At 47.3% G+C, this 17018-nt stretch overlaps 1 protein-coding gene across 2 annotated transcripts in view; it reads right to left on the bottom strand.

Annotated features, from left to right (window-relative positions):
* The window catches only part of RYR1 (ryanodine receptor 1), a 126399-nt gene that overhangs the window by 29849 nt on the left and 79532 nt on the right, over positions 1-17018 (bottom strand). For both annotated transcript variants that reach the window (XM_068993321.1, XM_068993320.1), the window contains 11 exons: positions 15855-15954; positions 15444-15523; positions 15278-15354; positions 14263-14336; positions 13615-13632; positions 12432-12512; positions 8354-8442; positions 8131-8259; positions 7942-8046; positions 5272-5353; positions 2755-2942 (listed from right to left, as the gene is read on the bottom strand). In XM_068993321.1, coding sequence (XP_068849422.1) covers positions 2755-2942; positions 5272-5353; positions 7942-8046; positions 8131-8259; positions 8354-8442; positions 12432-12512; positions 13615-13632; positions 14263-14336; positions 15278-15354; positions 15444-15523; positions 15855-15954 — 1023 coding nt within the window. The remainder of the gene's footprint in view (positions 1-2754; positions 2943-5271; positions 5354-7941; positions 8047-8130; positions 8260-8353; positions 8443-12431; positions 12513-13614; positions 13633-14262; positions 14337-15277; positions 15355-15443; positions 15524-15854; positions 15955-17018) is intronic.

Raw genomic sequence — 17018 nt, 5'->3', positions numbered from 1 at the left:
AAAGTGCTGCACTCAACATGCCAGCAAATTTGGAAAACTCAGCAGTGGCCACAGGACTGGAAAAGGTCAGTTTTCATTCCAATTCCAAAGAAAGGCAATGCAAAAGAATGCTCAAATTACTGCACAATTGCACTCATCTCACACGCTAGTAAAGTAATGCTCGAAATTCTCCAAGCCAGGCTTCAGCAATACGTGAACCGTGAACTCCTTGATGTTCAAGCTGGTTTTAGAAAAGGCAGAGGAACCAGAGATCAAATTGCCAACATCCGCTGGATCATGGAAAAAGCAAGAGAGTTCCAGAAAAACATCGATTTCTGCTTTCTTGACCAGGCCAAAGCCTTTGACTGTGTGGATCACAATAAACTGTGGAAAATTCTGAGAGAGATGGGAATACCAGACCACCTGACCTGCCTCTTGAGAAATCTGTATGCAGGTCAGGAAGCAACAGTTAGAACTGGACATGGAACAACAGACTGGTTCCAAATAGGAAAAGGAGTACGTCAAGGCTGCATATTGTCACCCTGCTTATTTAACTTCTATGCAGAGTACATCATGAGAAACGCTGGACTGGAAGAAACATAAGCTGGAATCAAGATTGCTGGGAGAAATATCAATAACCTCAGATATGCAGATGACACCATCTTTTTGACAGAAAGTGAAGAGGAACTAAAAAGCCTCTTGATGAAAGTGAAAGAGTAGAGTGAAAAAGTTGGCTTAAAGCTCAGCATTCAGAAAATGAAGATCATGGCATCCAGTCCCATCATTTCATGGGAAATAGATGGGGAAACAGTGAAAACGGTGTCAGACTTTATTTTGAGGGGCTCCAAAATCACTGCAGATGGTGACTGCAGCCATGAAATTAAAAGACGCTTACTCCTTGGAAGAAAAGTTATGACTGACCTAGATAGCATATTCAAAAGCAGAGACATTACTTTGCCGACTAAAGTCCGTCTAGTCAAGGCTATGGTTTTTCCAGTGGTCATGCATGGATGTGAGAGTTGGACTGTGAAGAAGGATGAGCGCCGAAGAATTGATGCTTTTGAACTGTGGTGTTGGAGAAGACTCTTGAGAGTCCCTTGGACTGCAAGGAGATCGAACCAGTCCATTCTGAAGGAGATCATCCTTGGGATTTCTTTGGAAGGAATGATGCTAAAGCTGAAACTCCAGTACTTTGGCCACCTGACGTGAAGAGTTGACTCATTGGAAAAGACTTTGATGCTGGGAGGGATTGTGGGCAGGAGGAGAAGGGGACGACAGAGGATGAGATGGCTGGATGGCATCACTGATTCAATGGATGTGAATTTGAGTGAACTCTGGGAGATGGTGATGGACAGGGAGGCCTGGCGTGCTGCGATTCATGGGGTCGCAAAGAGTCAGACACGACTGAGCAACTGAACTGAACTGAACTGAACTGAAGGGAATGAACTCATTCTCATTACCTGAAGTATTTAGAGGTAAAGGAGAATCATGACAGAGTAAATGAGGTAAAAAGTTAACATATTTTCAATCTGGGTGAAACGGTATGCAGAAATTTTATGTAATGTTCTTGGCAACTTCTCCATAAGCCTGAAGTTATTTGAAATGAAAAAGATAAAATAGTGATGGAAAAGATCTGGCAGTAATAATAGAAATAATAACGGGCAATATCTCCTGTATTCTGTGTTCCAGGCACTATCCACTGTTCACCCACTGCCCACTCTCATAGCAGTCCTTTGAAACAGTTAATGTTATTATCTTAGCCCCATTTCACAGATGGGGAGCCTGAGGCTCAGAGCAGATGAGTGACTTACCTGGGATAGAAAGGATGGCAAAGCCAGGTGGGTGGACTCCTGGATAAAGCTGGTTCCTGCCTCTCCCTCCTAACAGTCTCATTATTTAGACCTGCAGTGGTCATTAGTGACTGCCTCTCCCATTCGTCTCTAAGCCCCATGAAGGGAGGGCTGTGTCTGTCTCAGGCGTTGCTCTGTCCATGGTCACGGTACCAGCACAGGGCCCAATGCAGAGGAGAAACCCAATGGATGTTTATCAACTGAAAAACTGATCTCTATTTATAATAATGATAAAATTATGACTATTAATAATGATAATAGAAATACTGGTTCTTATTTGTATTAACGCATTTCATCTTCAAAACAGCTCCAAGGAGGACTTCCCTGGCAGTTCAGTGGTTAAAATTCCCTGCTTCCAATGTAGCGGGGAAGGTTCAATGGCTGGTTAGGGCACTGAGGGCCCACATGCTGCTCAGCCAAACCAAAAACAAAACCCAAGGGCTTCCCTGGTAGCTCAGTGGTAAAGAATCTGCCTGCTAATGCAGGAGACATGGGTTCAATCCCTGGTCTGGGAAGACCCCATCTGCCACAGAGCAGCTAAGTCCCTGCACCATAACTATTGAGCCTGTGCTCTAGAGCCGGGGAGCCACAGCTGCTGGAGCCCACACACCCTAGAGCCCGTGCTCCACACCAAGAGAGGGCACTGCAATGAGAAGCCCGCACACCTCAACCAGAGAGCAGCTCCTGCTCGCCTGAACTAGAGAAAAGCTGGTGCAGCAACAGAGACCCAGCACAGCTAAAAAATTTTCTTAAATAAATGAAATTATTAAAAAAAAAACACCAAAAAACTCCAAGGATGGATTTATTCCCATTTTACAGATAAAGAAATGGAGGTGCCCAGAGGAGTCTCTTGACCAAAGCAGGCAGCCAGGCAGGTGCACAAGTGGCCCTTGGCTCCCCCACCCATCCACCTCCCAGTACCCACCTTCTGGAAGTCCTTCTTGGAGATGAGACCACGGGGATCAGTGACATAGTCCTGGAAGGCCTCAGAGCCCACGATGTCCTTGAGTTTCAGGAACATGTCAAAGAACTTGAGGATCATCTCCACGTTGGATGAGGATTCCACAAGCATGTCCACCATCTGCCGGGCAATCATGCCGTTCACCACGTTCCCTGTGGGCAGCCCCCGATCAGTGTGACCCCAAAGCACCTCCTCTCTGGGTCCCCATGTGGCCTGCCTCCCCTCTTTAGCTCAGGAGCTGCCAGGATGCCCTGTGCTGGTGGAACTTCCCGGCCAGCTCTGACCCCTCCCCAAAGGGTCACTTCCTGCTCTGCAACAGCATCAGGTGTGAACCTGGCTGATCCTGTCTCCGTCCTCCTCCCCCTACAGCTGGGGGAGTCATCAATAAAGATAACAACGGCATCAGCTAACAGCAGGTCCCAGATGCCATGGCAACGGCTACATTGGCGTGACCTCATCTTTGTAAGGAACATGAGTCCCTGTTCATTTGTACAGATGAGGAAATAGACTCAGAGAGACTCCACACTCAGGGTTCCATAGCCAGTGAGGCGGTGGGGCAGACTTGAACCCAGAGAGGTAAGACCTCAGAGCTCACACACCTAAGTCTTTCCCAAGTCCATAGGGGCCAGGGAAGTCCGTAGAAGACTGAGGTAGGCTGGAGGGCAGACAATAGGAAGAGGTGGAGACTGTGGTAAACTGGGACACCATGCTCCCCCCGCTCCCAAAGCAAACTGGCTCAAGCTTCTCTTTAAACAGAATTTCACTTTTATTTGTTTATTGGCCACACCACATGGCTTGCAGGATCCATGACCAGGGATTGAACCCAGGCCATGCCTGTGAAACTGCCAAGTCCTAACCAGTGGACTACCAGGCAATTCCCCAAACTGGCTCCAGCTTCCTTTCGGACCTTTCAATTTTCATATAATCTCAAATGTATTAATGCATGAAGTTTCCAAGAGTACAAGGGAACTTCATGTATTCCAGATTGATCAATGGCTTACATTTTGCCATGTTTGCTTTTTAATACCGCTTCCTCTATTTTTTTCACTGAATCATTAAAGAGTAAGCTGCAGACATGAGGCATTTTACCCCAAACATTTCCACATATATATTCTAAATGATGAGGACATTCTCTTATCTAATCTTAGCACTGTCATCAACATCAGATTGAATATTAATATTATTTTGTTATTTAATCCAATTCAGCTGACTTTTGCCATGTGAGACTGTAGACCCTGGACACTGAGTTTTTCAATTTTTCAAAAACAAAATGTTTAAAGGGATTGCTGCTTTTAAACTTGATTTTTTAAATTTAAATTTATGATTTATTTATTTATTTTTGTTGCACCATGCACTGCATGTGGGACCCTAGTTCCCCAACCAGGGATCGAACCTGTGCCCCTTGCACTGGAAGACACAGAGTCTTAACCACTGAACCACCAGGGGAAGTCCCTAAATCTGATTTTTAAAAGCTAATGACTAGTTACCAAAAATTAAGACATTGTAGGAGGATTATTCATTGCCAAATGGTTTGTCATAGCAAAATATATTTTAAAAACCTTGAATGTGGAACTTCCCTGGTGGCACAGTGGATGGGAGTCCACCTGCCAGTACAGGGGACACAGGTTTGATCCCTGGTCTGGGAGGATCCCACATGCTGGGGAGCAACTAGCCCACGCACCGCAACTACTGAGCTCGTACTCTAGAGTCTGGGAGCCAGAGTTACTGAGCCTGTGTGCTTCAACTACTGACCCACACGCAGCAGAGCCGCACACCGCAACCACTGAGCCCACGAGCTGCAACTACTGAAGCTGGTGTGCCTAGAGCCTCTGCTCTGCAATAAGAGAACCCACCACAATGAGAAGCCCGTGCACTGCAATGAAGAGTGGCCCCTACTCGCTGCAATTAGTGAAAGCTGTGTGCAGCAATGAAGACTCAAAAATAAATAAACATATTAAAAAACAAACCAACTCTGAATGTCCATTGATAGGGTTGTGGTTAAATGAATCACTGTATCACAACACAACTGGTAATATGCAGCCATATAAAAGAATGAGGATGCTGTTATGAACCTCTATAGAAAAAGTCTTTGTCTGCAAGTTAAATTAGTTTATTAATTAGTAATAAATTATGGTTGTTTTAAGCCACTACATTTTAGGAATATTTGTTAGGCAGCAAGAACTAACTGACACATTCAGCAAATAAATAATGATTCAGGGCAGACATTTTAAAAAGTGTCCTGGCCACCCACCTGATTAAGATTTCTCTGGGCAATCAATAAATTATCATATGTACATAGGACCTGGCACATAATAAGTGCTCAATAAGTGTTTGGAGAGCTTATTACAGCGGTTTAAATGCACTGACCCTGACATGATGTCAGATGGGGTTGAGGCTTACACTCTCCTGGGTCTGAGGGCCATTCTCGAGCTTGTCTGCACCTTGGTACCCTCCACTTACCCCCAGCCACTGGGCATTTACCTTCCAGTAGTGACAGCAACATCACCACCATGTCCTTCTGCAGATCCAGCAGCTCCTTCAACAGCTCGATCTGGCTTGAGTCCTAGGGACCCCACATCCCAGCTATGTGAGGGTTCTTTTTGGCAGAGAGGCCTCTCCCACCTCCATCTGCTTCCATCCACCCAGCAGGGCCTAAGGCCACTTTTCTTCCCCCATCTTACCTCTGAGGGGACCCGAGTCCAGACATGTTCCTCGGAAGCAGGGCAAAGGGCAGAGAGACAAGATTGTGGGGCTGGGGTCGACATTTTGGGGAAAGTGAGCCCAAGGGGGGATGTGTAATGGCAAGGGCTGGTTGACACAGAGGGCTAGGAGGAGTATGGGGCTGAGAGCAGATGCCTGGGACCAAGAGAGACAGAGACAGACAGGAGCAAATACTGGGGACACTGACACAGATCTGGGAAGGGATGAGAGCTCCACACTGCACCTGGCCTACAGTGGGAGGCTGAATGTTTGTTGAATGAATGTGTGATGAAAAAAGTGAGACTCTGGGTTCAGGAAGAAGGCTGCAGGGCACAGCTAAGGGCTCTCTGGTAAGTCTTTTGGGAAGAATGTGGGGACACTTTGCTTCTCCTGTTATAGTGTCTCATGGAGGGCCCACAGAAGTCTCCAACATTATCGAAGTTCTGCCTCATGGTCCCTATTTGTATGAGGCTGAACTACACAAAAATGACAATATTCAGGCATGCTGCCAACAAAGCGGTAATTTCATAAGGTTCTACCTAATAAAATGGAAGAAGGGTAAGGGCACCAGGTAAATGGGATGTAAGGCTCCTCCTTGCTAGTTGTAAGGCTTGATGTAAGGCTACCCCATGCTAGTTCTTGAGTTGCTAATTCTAATCCTATAGTGCGCGCATGCGTGCTAAATTGCTTAAGTCGTGCCTGACTCTGTGCAACTCTATGGACCGTAGCCGCCAGGCTCCTCTGTCCATGGGATTCTCCAGGCAAGAATACTGGAGTGGGTTGCCATTTCTTTCTCCAGGGGATCTTGCTAACCCAGAGATCAAACCCACATCTCTTATGTCTACTTTCATTGGCAGGAGGGTTCTTTACCACTAGTGCCGCCTGGGAAAAAGCCCTCTAATCTTAACACTTTCCCATGATTCCAAAGCTCTGCATTCTGACTCAAAGATTCCAACATTCCAGGATCTCATATCCTGGTGAGTGCCTGTGGTGTGTGCCTGCCCAAGACACAGCTACTTAATTGATTCAACAATCCTGCTCTCAGAGAATATAGGACTAAACTCACCTTCCTGGTTCTAGGGGTGAGTATTGGACCAGGTCTGGCCAATCAGAACTTTCTTTTCCCTGACCAGGGTGATTGGTTCAGGAATGGGCATGTGACTCTGTAGTCCAATAAGAGTATGGCAACTCTTTTCTTGGAGCTAAAGAGGGGTTCTTTCCCCTCTGAAGCTGTTAGAGGGCCTCACCAGGACACCATTCTTTCCAGCCCCTGGGAAGTGCCTGCTTGATAATGAAGCCAGAGAGGAGACAGACATTTCTACTAACAGCATTCTAGACCCTGGATATGATCTGATCTGTGATGTGAGCTGATAAATTCTTCTTCTTTTTTTTTTTGTAAGCCACCACTTTGCATTGGATTTCTAGCTTTTGCAATGTAACTTAGGCTATGGCTGATGAATTAATTCTGTAAGATTTGGAAATCTCTACAAAGATACCAGTGTTCTCTAGAGTTTTAAGATTACAACAGCTTGACTTCAACTCACTCACACTGAGAAACTGTGTAGTTAAATTCAACTCCTTTCAAAAGGTCAGATGACACCAGACAGGGTTTCTGCCAGCCCCTGTGGCACCTTTGAGTAAATTAGAAAAAGCGTCCCTTCCTCAAGACTCTTCCTGTTGGGAAATTATAAAATATAGAATATTGCCACCTGCTGGAATAAACACATCGATGTCTTTACTTAGGATGTGTAGGGTCTGGATGGTGCCCTTTCAGATGCTGAGCCCTCCTGCAGGGCATTTGGCAGCCTTGAAATATGTTTACCAGACAGAAGCAGAGCAAACGGACAAGATGTTTGTGAGACATTGACAAGACTGCAAAGGGGTGGAGGTGGTGGGGCAAAAGGAGCACGAAGATGCTAGAGATGGGGCTCGACAGGGACCTTACATCATGGATGCACTGGATAGGAGTCATCTGCCGCAAGCAGAATAAAGAACCAAAACACTGCTTCAGCCTCAGGCCCAGATCTAGACGCCAACCCTTTTCCTATCCCCATCAGTCAATTTCCCACCCCAGGGTTCCCGGCCGGTTCCAGACTGGTTCAGCATCTTCCTTCTGGACGGGCTTTCCGCATGACCTCGCCTCCTCCCCTCCACCGTCAATCGGCTGATGATCCATCCCACTGGTGTGAACACCAACCAACCATAGAGGAGTTCTGGGCCAGAGGGGGCGGGGCCCAAGCGCAGACCAATGGAACTATAGATAGATAACCAGCCGATTGGCGGTGGAGGGGAGGAGGCGACGTCAGGCAGAAGGCCCATCCAGAAGGAAGATGGGACCCGTCCGGAACCCGCTGGGAACCCTGGGGTGGAAAACTGAGAGGGCAAAACTTGTAAACGTGCCAGTTAGGGGGTGTCCAGAGGCATTAGGATGAAGAACAGGGGGGCCCGAACCTGCGCGAGCTTCATCATCATGTGTGCAAACACGTGCAGGAATCCCACCACGGCGTCCCAGAGGCGGCTGTGCGCTAGACTCTGCTGGTTCCCAGTGCAGGGGCCCTGGGTGGCAAAGGTTCTACGTGAGCACCAGGTAGGGCGAGGGATGCGAGACTGCCCCGCCTCCCCCCAGAGAGCGAACCCTACCTGGATGTACTCGGTGAGGCTGTTGAACACCTGTTTAGCCACCGACATTGCCTTGGAAAAATTCCTCTTGCCTTGCTCCTCAATGACATCCTTGCCGGAGTAGTACCAGTAGAAGTCGCTGATGGACTCCTGGCGGGTAGACGCAGTGTGAGCGGCTGCTGGGGCCAGCTATGGCCCAACAGTTCCCTGCCCAGGTCACACCTGGACGGCCTCACAGCCTCACCTGCAGCCGCAGGAGGTAGTCCACGGTACAGATGATGATGTTAATAGTGGTTGTATTCCCTGTCTGTGTCCGTAGGTAATTTTGGAAATCTAGGGAGATGAAAAGTTATTCATTCATTGAGCTCGAGGAGATGGACACGTGCTAGAGGAGATGGACAGTGGGTCCTTTATTCATTTATGCAATAAATATTTATGGAGTGCCTATTGTATGTCAGAAAGCATATAATCATTTCTTTAATAACTCTTTATCAGTGCCTACTATGTGTTAGAGGAAGATGGAGGATCATTTATCCATTTTGTGTAATAAATATTTATTGCGGGCCTACTATGTGCCAGATGTAGTGGCAGGTCAATCATTTATTCATTTCCCCCCCAAAATATATACTGAGCATCTATAATACAGCAGGGAGAAATGGAGATTCAACCTTTAGCCATTCACAAGTTTTTTTTTTACTGAATGCCTACTATGTGCTGGAGCAATGGAAGATTGGTTATTCATTCATTTCTCAAAAAAAAATTTATTGCACAGCCACTGAGAAGCAGAGGAGATAAGCATCTGTCATTTATTTGTTCATTTAGTCAATATATATTTATTGTTTATATACTTATATTTATTGTTTATATATTTATCATTTATGCTAATGATAGATGAAGATTGGTCACTTATACTTCAGTACTATAAATTTACTGAGCATTTACTCTGTGCCAGGCACTGTTCAGGGCTTCCCAGGTGGCGCTAGTGGTAAAGAACCTGCTTGTAATGCAGGAAACACAGGAGACTCAAGTTTGATCCCTGGGTTGGGAAGATCCCCTGGAGGAGGGCAGGGCAACCTACTCCAGTATTCTTGCTTGAAGAATCCCACGGACAGAGTAGCCTGGCAGGTTACAGTCCATAGGGTTGCAAAGAGTTGGGCATGATAGGAGTGACTTAGCGCATATGCAGGCACTGTTCAAGGCCCTGGGGATACAGGAGTAAAAGTGAAGCCCTTGTGAAGTTTCTATTGTCATGTGGTAATTTTTCAATCTTTTCTAACTGCAACCCACAGTAGGAAACACAGTACATGTTTATATTGAGGCCCAGGAGGGCTGTCTAATCTGACATCCACATATACCTGAACCAGTAGATTCACACACCCTTACTATGTGCCATGTGTGCATGCGTGCTGTCGCTTCAGTCATGTCTGACTCTTTGTGACCCAGTGGACTGTAGCCTGCCTGGCTCCTCTGTCCGTGGGATTCTCCAGGCAAGAATAGTGGAGTGGGTTGCCATGCCCTCCTCCAGGGGATCTGCCCAACCCAGGGATCAAACTCGAGTCTCCTGTGTTTCCTGCATTGCAAACGGGTTCTTTACCACTAGCACCACCTGAGAACCCCAGTATGTCCCATGCATTCTGCTATTTTGTGCCCTGTACTAGTTAACGAGAAAGAATTCTGATCTCAATGCACTAAATGTATATTCTTAACCTCCCAACCTTGATTGCACATTAGAGACACCTGGAGAATTTTAAAATTCCCAGTGCTCATAACTCATCCCAGACCAATTAAATTAGACTATCTGGGGTGAAAACTGGGCGTTAGTGTCTTGCAAAGCTCCCCAGACATACCAATGTGCAATTAGAAATGAGAATCTCGGCGATAAACTTGATTCACAACCATCTTGTGAGTCAGTTCCCACTATTTGAAAAACGTTCTATGACAGAAAGCTTATAATTTGAGCTGAGTGATGGCTACTTGGGGGCTTATTAAACCATTCTCCCTTCTTCAGTGTGTGGTTGAGAAGTTCTGGAATAATAATTATGATGATCATGGTTGTGATGGAGGAAGCTCAGGGGGTTGGAGGAACCCAGAGGAGCTGCCTGACTCAGACTGGGTGGTCATGGGGGGCTTCGTGGAGGAGAGGACCTCTGAGCTATGACCTGAAAGATGAGTAGGCGTTGGCTGCTCAAATTTCTCACTGTGTGACCTCTCTGTGTGGCAGACTGTGTCTTGATTTTCCCATATGTAACATGGTGGTCACAATAGACCTACTTTATCAAGCTGTCCTGAGATTTTAATGTGTTAGTATATATAATGAATTTAGAACACTGCACTGTTCTAAATTTAGAACAGGTATGTTAAGTGCTCAATAAACAACAGCTTGTGGACTCTTAGTTCCCAGACCAGGGCTGGAACCTGCGCCCCCTGCATTGGAAGCACGGAGTCTTAACCACTGAATCACTGGCAAGTTCCAACAACAGCGGTTCTTAAGGGGCCTTAAAGAGAGTGCTGAGGTTAAGTTGTGCTTTGGAGCAGTGATTCTCAAAGCAGCAGGCCAGACTAGCAGAGTCAGCATCTCCCAGAAACCTGTCAGAAATGCAAATTCCTGGGCTCCATCCCAGAATTACTAAATCAAAGGCTTGGGATGGGGTCCAAAAGTCTATTTTAACAAGGCCTCCAGGTGAATCCTAGGCACACTTGAGTCTGAGAACAGCTTCTATAGACCCATTTGTCATATGACCAATTCATCAGATTATCAAGGCAATGAACACAAACTTCAGTTAAATCCTTTTGATGTTATAGCAATGTGTTGCCCAGGATGGCTTCAACAGCCCCTTGGAATTTTTTTCTCCTGAAGTTTTACTTCTACCTGACTTCCCTCTGAACACTTCACAATCACTATTTCAGTCTGAATGTCCTTTTGCCTGGTTTCATGTGATAGACGAAAAGTCTACTCAGACATTCAAGATTTTATAAGCAAATTGATAGGCTTTCCCACCAACCTTGTTTTCTAATTCTTTTTTCTGTGTTCATTTAAATCAGAACATAAGCCTAAATGGTTAGCTACAACTCCCTGGCTTTTGTCTGCTCTGAATGACACTGAACACTCAAAACATGCAAAGCCTCTAAGATTTGAAAGATATTTCAAACATTTATTCGGCTAGACTGGTTTATGAATCCACAAATTTGGGCAGAAGGCTGGATGGCAGATTTGGTGGGAGAAAGAAATTTCACTGAAAGAACATTCTTATTTCCAAAAAGTCACAGACCCAGAGACGAAAATTCATTTTAAATCCCAAAGACTGATTCCACTTTCGTTAAAGAAAGAAAACGTTAGTCATTTGGCACTAAGGTATGTAACAGAACTTGAAGGAAAACTAGCTGTGGAAACAATGATTCATGCTTTATCTTTTGTTGAAAAGAAAAGAGTGAAAATTAAAGTTGTTTACCAGTTACCTTAAAGAATGCTAGCCAGGGTGCAGGTTCTATGGAAGTTAGGTTTAGAATCACTCCCATTCTTGTCATGAAGGTTAATTTCTGGGCAGTCTGTGGTTTCTTATCACCTGCTAAGTGTTATAACCACAACTTCAAGACTGTACATGTTTGTCATAGGAAACTGCATTGGGTGGGATGTTTGCTGTTCAGAATTTCAAACTGTTCCTTTAACGTTGTACACTGTGTGCCACGTGAGGTGTCATTTTCTCACCAGTGATGTATTTAATTAAATTGCTGTGTCATCTTTCATCTGGTTATATTGTCTGAACCAGAACAAAAGTTGTGGAAACTCAAACTTGTTTAAGTTAGGCAAGAGAATGTGAGACTTCCTCCTGGCAAAGTATTTTATAAGCAAAATTAATAGGTGGTTCTAAGAGATTCATTTAGAAATGCCAGGCAATTTCTCCCTCTGCAGACCCAGAGTTAAAGGAAATCCACCGCATTTACCGAACTTTGCCAGCTGCTGCAAAATGCCTGTGGGAAAATGGCATGTGGCGAGTTGCTCATGTGTGAAAATTGATTTTTGGCCAAATTGGGTTTTGGCAGATTGCTTTGGGGGAATTGGACTGGTTAGAGGAGGTGAAAGTGAAACAAAGTGGCTGGGTTTCTGAAATTCAAGAGAGATTTAGGAAGGTGGGCAGACAGGGCTTGACACTGGCTGAAAGTAAAGAATGAAGGACTGTGGGGTCGAGGACAGTGGGGTCTGGAAGGGTGGTGAGCTCATCACTGATCAGGGGAGAATGGGACTGGAGGTTAACTCAGGCAACCCTTCCAGACACATCGCAGACCTTGCCCGCCTCTCCACCTCACCCTCCTTTCCTCCTCACCATTATTGTGACCCTCGCAGAGCAACTGCAGGAATCGGAACAGGTCCTGGGTGAATTCATCATCTGCCATGACCTTCTCTCCTGGGTGGAAGCGGGGGGTAAGGCATGGTCCAGAAGACATCAGATGCGCGAAGACACCAGAAAGTGTGCACACGGCCCATGCACACTGCACACACATGCACAAAGAGCAGGTGCGCAGGGAGCAGCAGCCACCATTTTAAAGACACTATGAGGGCCATGGGAATCCATGACACCGGAAGTCCCAACCTCAAAGTCCAGGACATCAGCAGAAGGAGACTGAGGGGCCCCGAGTCATGAAGCTGGGCCTCAAATGTCTTTATACAGTATCAGTGTCTCCTCGATGTCACCATTTGTGTGACATCCAAGAGTGTCTGTCGACCTAGAAGAGGTTTGGGCTACTGATACCTCCCTCAGCTCCCCTCCAGCACTGCGGAGCGGGGGGGCGGTTAATAGATTATGGGGGTTGAAGTCACTTTCACGCAAAGGCTATGTGCAGGAGAGAAATGAGCAGGAGATGCGGTCGAAAGCCAATTGGCTCAGACGTCTTAAAAGCAGCCAATCCAGGAAAAGCAGAGGGGGAGGAGTGTAAACATGGACCAATCAGAACGGGCATCTGAAAGGAGCCAATCACTGTAGACTATAGGGGGCGGGACGAGCGAGGGGAAAGCTAGATAGTGAATGTTCGGGCCAACCAGAGCAGGCGCAGAGGAGGCACGCACACCAATCAGAGTGGATGCTTGGGGGCAACCAATCCGGTTGGTGGATGGGAACAGCAGACTCGATCAATCTGGGGTCGCGGGTGCAGAGAGCCGGGTATGTGGGAGTGGGGTTCACCCCACCTCGGGACTGCGAATCTGGGTCTGGAACTCCAACAACATCCAGCTGGAAAAGGATCTTTGCCATCTTCTCTTGCTTCTATTTTACACATGGGGAAACAAGCTTACATAAAGTAAGCGATTTATTCATAGTTCCATGTGTTGTTAGTGGCTAATCTGGGACCCGACTCTTGGTCTCTAGAGCCCTGATCTCAAGATTTTCCGCCGGCATGCTACCTCCCTCCCCTGGATGTCCCAGATCCTCAGCCACCAGGTGGAGGGGGGCGGTTGTGGGTTAGAAGGGAGGGGTGGCAGCAGCATAGCAAGGAATGGGCTCCGGGAATTACCGTTCTGGCGGTTGATGACTGAGGCAGCCAACAGGATGGGAGGAAGAAGCAGAAGAAAAAGAAGGAAAAAGAAAGACAGAAGGAGACAGAGAGACAGGAAAAAAACACACAGTGATATGGTCAGGATTGAAGACATAGAGAGAGAAACAACCCATAGAGATAAAGAGCAAAAAGGAGCAAGGAAGCAAAGAAGAGAACAAGAAGAAGGTGAAAGCAGAATGGAAGAAAGAAGAGGGAAGATAAAGAGAGATGGACAGGTAGAGATTGAGAGGCAGGAGGCAAGGATCAGGGCAGAAAGGTTAGACATGTCACAACACAGCAAAGAGGAGACTCAATTAACCGGATTAGGGACATTAATGAGAGAACAGCAACCCGGGCTGGAGACTTGGGGCATGTGGAGGGTGGGATCCATGTGGCGATGGGTGAGAGAACACAGAAGGACACCCAAGGGTGGGACCAGGGGGAGGGAGACTCTGGAGGAATGGGAGCAGGGCAGGACTGGGACCACTGCAGGAGGGGGAACCTGAGGATGCTCTTGGGGAGGGAGGGTGTGTGGGCGACAAGGGAGCTCTGGGCAATGTTGGGGGAGGGAGTAGATCCTGAAGGAAGGGGATGCCCCAGGGAGAGGGAAGCCCAAAAGGGCCTCACCAGTTCCATCCTCATTCACCATGCCCAGCCCCTCTGCCTTGTTCTGTCTCTCGAAGGCATTGAGATCCAGGACACTGAGGGAAAGAAAGGAAAGACGGTGAAGATGCGCTGAGGCCTCTGCCCTCCTCTATTCCAGAGCCTGGCAGCCCTCCCCATGATGGGGGGAGGTGGTAGAGAGAGTAAGCTGAAATCGAGAGGAAGCAGAAACTAAGAGTTGATAGAAGCTATGCAGTAGCAGCTGTGGGGTAAGGTGGGGCAAGGATGAAATACATAAAAGCTGAAATCAGAAGGAAACAGAAACCATCAATTAGCAAAAGCTTCAGAGAGGCAGTGAAAGGCAGTCAACCACAAGAGGAGAGCGAAAGTAGACAGCACTGGAGCCACAGGAACAGGGGTCATCAGAAAGAGTCCCAAGTCCCTGCTGCCTGAGTGCCCCTGAAGTCTCAACTACCTTCCAGCTATCTGGATCCTTAACACAACTCATTCTTAAAGTCTGCGGCATTTTGCCTCCTTTATTGTTCCATGTGACTCCTTATAATAAACTCCCTGTTATCTGAGCTGGCCTGAGTGGGTCTCTGTTCCTGGAACCGAGAGAATAGAACTAGAACTGGAGGTGGTACCAGGACTGGGGACTCAGCTTAATGAAAGATGTGCACTAGGGGGGCTTCCCTGTTGGCTCAGTGGGGTGATCCAGTGGTTAATAATCTGCCTGCCAATGCAGGAGATATGGGTTGGATCCCTGATCCAGGAAGGTCCCACATGCCTTGGGGCAACTAAGTCCGTGTGCCACAACTACTGAGCCCATGTGCTCCGACTACTGGAGCCCACAGGCCCTAGGGCCCCGTGCTCGGCAACAAGAGAAGCCACCACAGTCAGATGCCCACGCATCGCCACTAGAGAGTAGCCCCTGCTTATCACAACTAGAGAAACGCTTGTGCAGCAACAAAGACCCAACACAGCCAAAGATAAGTAGATAACATTATTTTTTTTTAATAATATGTGCACTAGAGCCCACCTGCAGGTTTGCATCAGTGCCTGGATACTCTGGAAGAAGCCAACTTCCTTCTTGTCCTTCAGGTAATCCAGCATTTTCTGCAGAAGGGTGGGAGGAGTGAGGGACCTGGGAGTCACACAGGAACCTCCCAGCCCTCTTAGCCCTCCCAAGTCCCTTCACTCGTTACCTGCTGCACATCAGCATTGCCTCCGTTTAGGATCGAGATGCCCAGCTTCAGGGTGGAGGACACCATGGCGCCTGTCTCTCCTGGGGGGAACGGGTTGCAGGGGGGCACCGCGGGGGGCAAACAGTGGTCTGCTCAATTTGGAATCAGTGCTCTCCGCCCACCAGAAAACAGCCACCCCGGGGGGAATGTCAGAGAACTGGGCAGAGGAGTGTGCAAGGTTGATCAGAGGAGTGTGCAAGGGTGTGTGGGCAGGGGTGATCAGGATTGAAGGAATTAGTGAGAAATTGCAAGTCAAGAGGGCAAACCACATGCAGGAGGGGTGGGAGAGTGTGCCTGCTGGGTCCAGAGGGGCTGGGCGGGCTGGGACAGGACGGGTGTACTCGGGGGGAGCCAAATGCATCCGGAGGGCACCTTTGCAGGCGCTGATCATCTGCAGCACCATCTCTGCAGCCCCCCGGGTGTGCAGCCGCGCCTGCTGGTACAGGAGACGCTGCTTCTCCATCTCTTTTTCCTGCAGCAGAGCCCAGCCCACATTGCTGAGTGAATCCAGGCCCACCAGCCCAGCCTCTCCCCCTCACAGCCTTGCCCTCACCCTTGCTCTTCCTGATCCAGCCACATCCCCTGGCTCATTCCTTCAACTGTAAGCTCCTCTGTTCCCTGGGATTTAGATCTGTGATTTGTCTCCTGCACTGAGCACAGGACTGGGCCTGGAGTGGTCATAACATGGCCTCACACACCTTCAAGGAGTCAATGGATAAAATCCCAGGGATCTGTGAATGCGGATGGCGGGGGGAAGGTCTATGTTTGTGTTTCCCAGCCTCTGGCTGAAATGTAGCATTTCCTTCCATTATAGATGAGGTCATAAGTCATGGCAATGGTAGCAGAATCTGTGGTTGTGTCATCCATCAGAATCACAGATGTTTGCATACCACATTATTTCTGAAGACATCTTGAAATGTCACTTAGGTTCATCACCACTTATCAATTACAGTAGCTGCTGGATCCACTGTTCTTGTTATTTGGTAGATTCATAAAAAGGTACAGATATTACTGTATCACAAAATTTTAAAATAATATTTTAGCAACTATTTTAATATCTCATTTCTTCTGCTATGAATTCATTTTGTACACTTAGATACATTATTCTGAGGGACTTCGCTGGTGGTCCAGTGGTTAAGAAACCTCCTTGCAATGCAGGGGACATGGGTTCAGTGCCTGGTTAGGGAACTAAGATCCCACATGCTGTGAAGCAACTAAGCGCACAGGCCACAACTGAGCCTGAGCCACAACCAGAGAGCCTGGGTGTCGAAACTACTGAGGCCCATGTGCTCTGGGGCCCGAGTGCTTCAACTACTGAGCCACAACTAGAGAGTCCATGCGTTGCAATGAAAGACCCGACATGACCCAACAAAGATCCCTCAAGCCACAACTAACACACAATACAGCCAAATAAATATTTTCTAAACATAAATACATGATCCTAAGAAAAGTTTCGCCAGATGCCCAAGGGGACCCTGACACAAAAAAGGCTGAGAAACTCGGGGAAATGCTTGCTGATCACCTTAATGAATGAAA

This window comes from Capricornis sumatraensis, chromosome 20 (assembly GCF_032405125.1).
Source record: "Capricornis sumatraensis isolate serow.1 chromosome 20, serow.2, whole genome shotgun sequence".
NCBI lineage: Eukaryota > Metazoa > Chordata > Mammalia > Artiodactyla > Bovidae > Capricornis > Capricornis sumatraensis.
The sequence above is the reverse complement of the archived record's forward strand: the minus strand, read 5'-3'. Positions and strand labels throughout refer to the sequence as shown.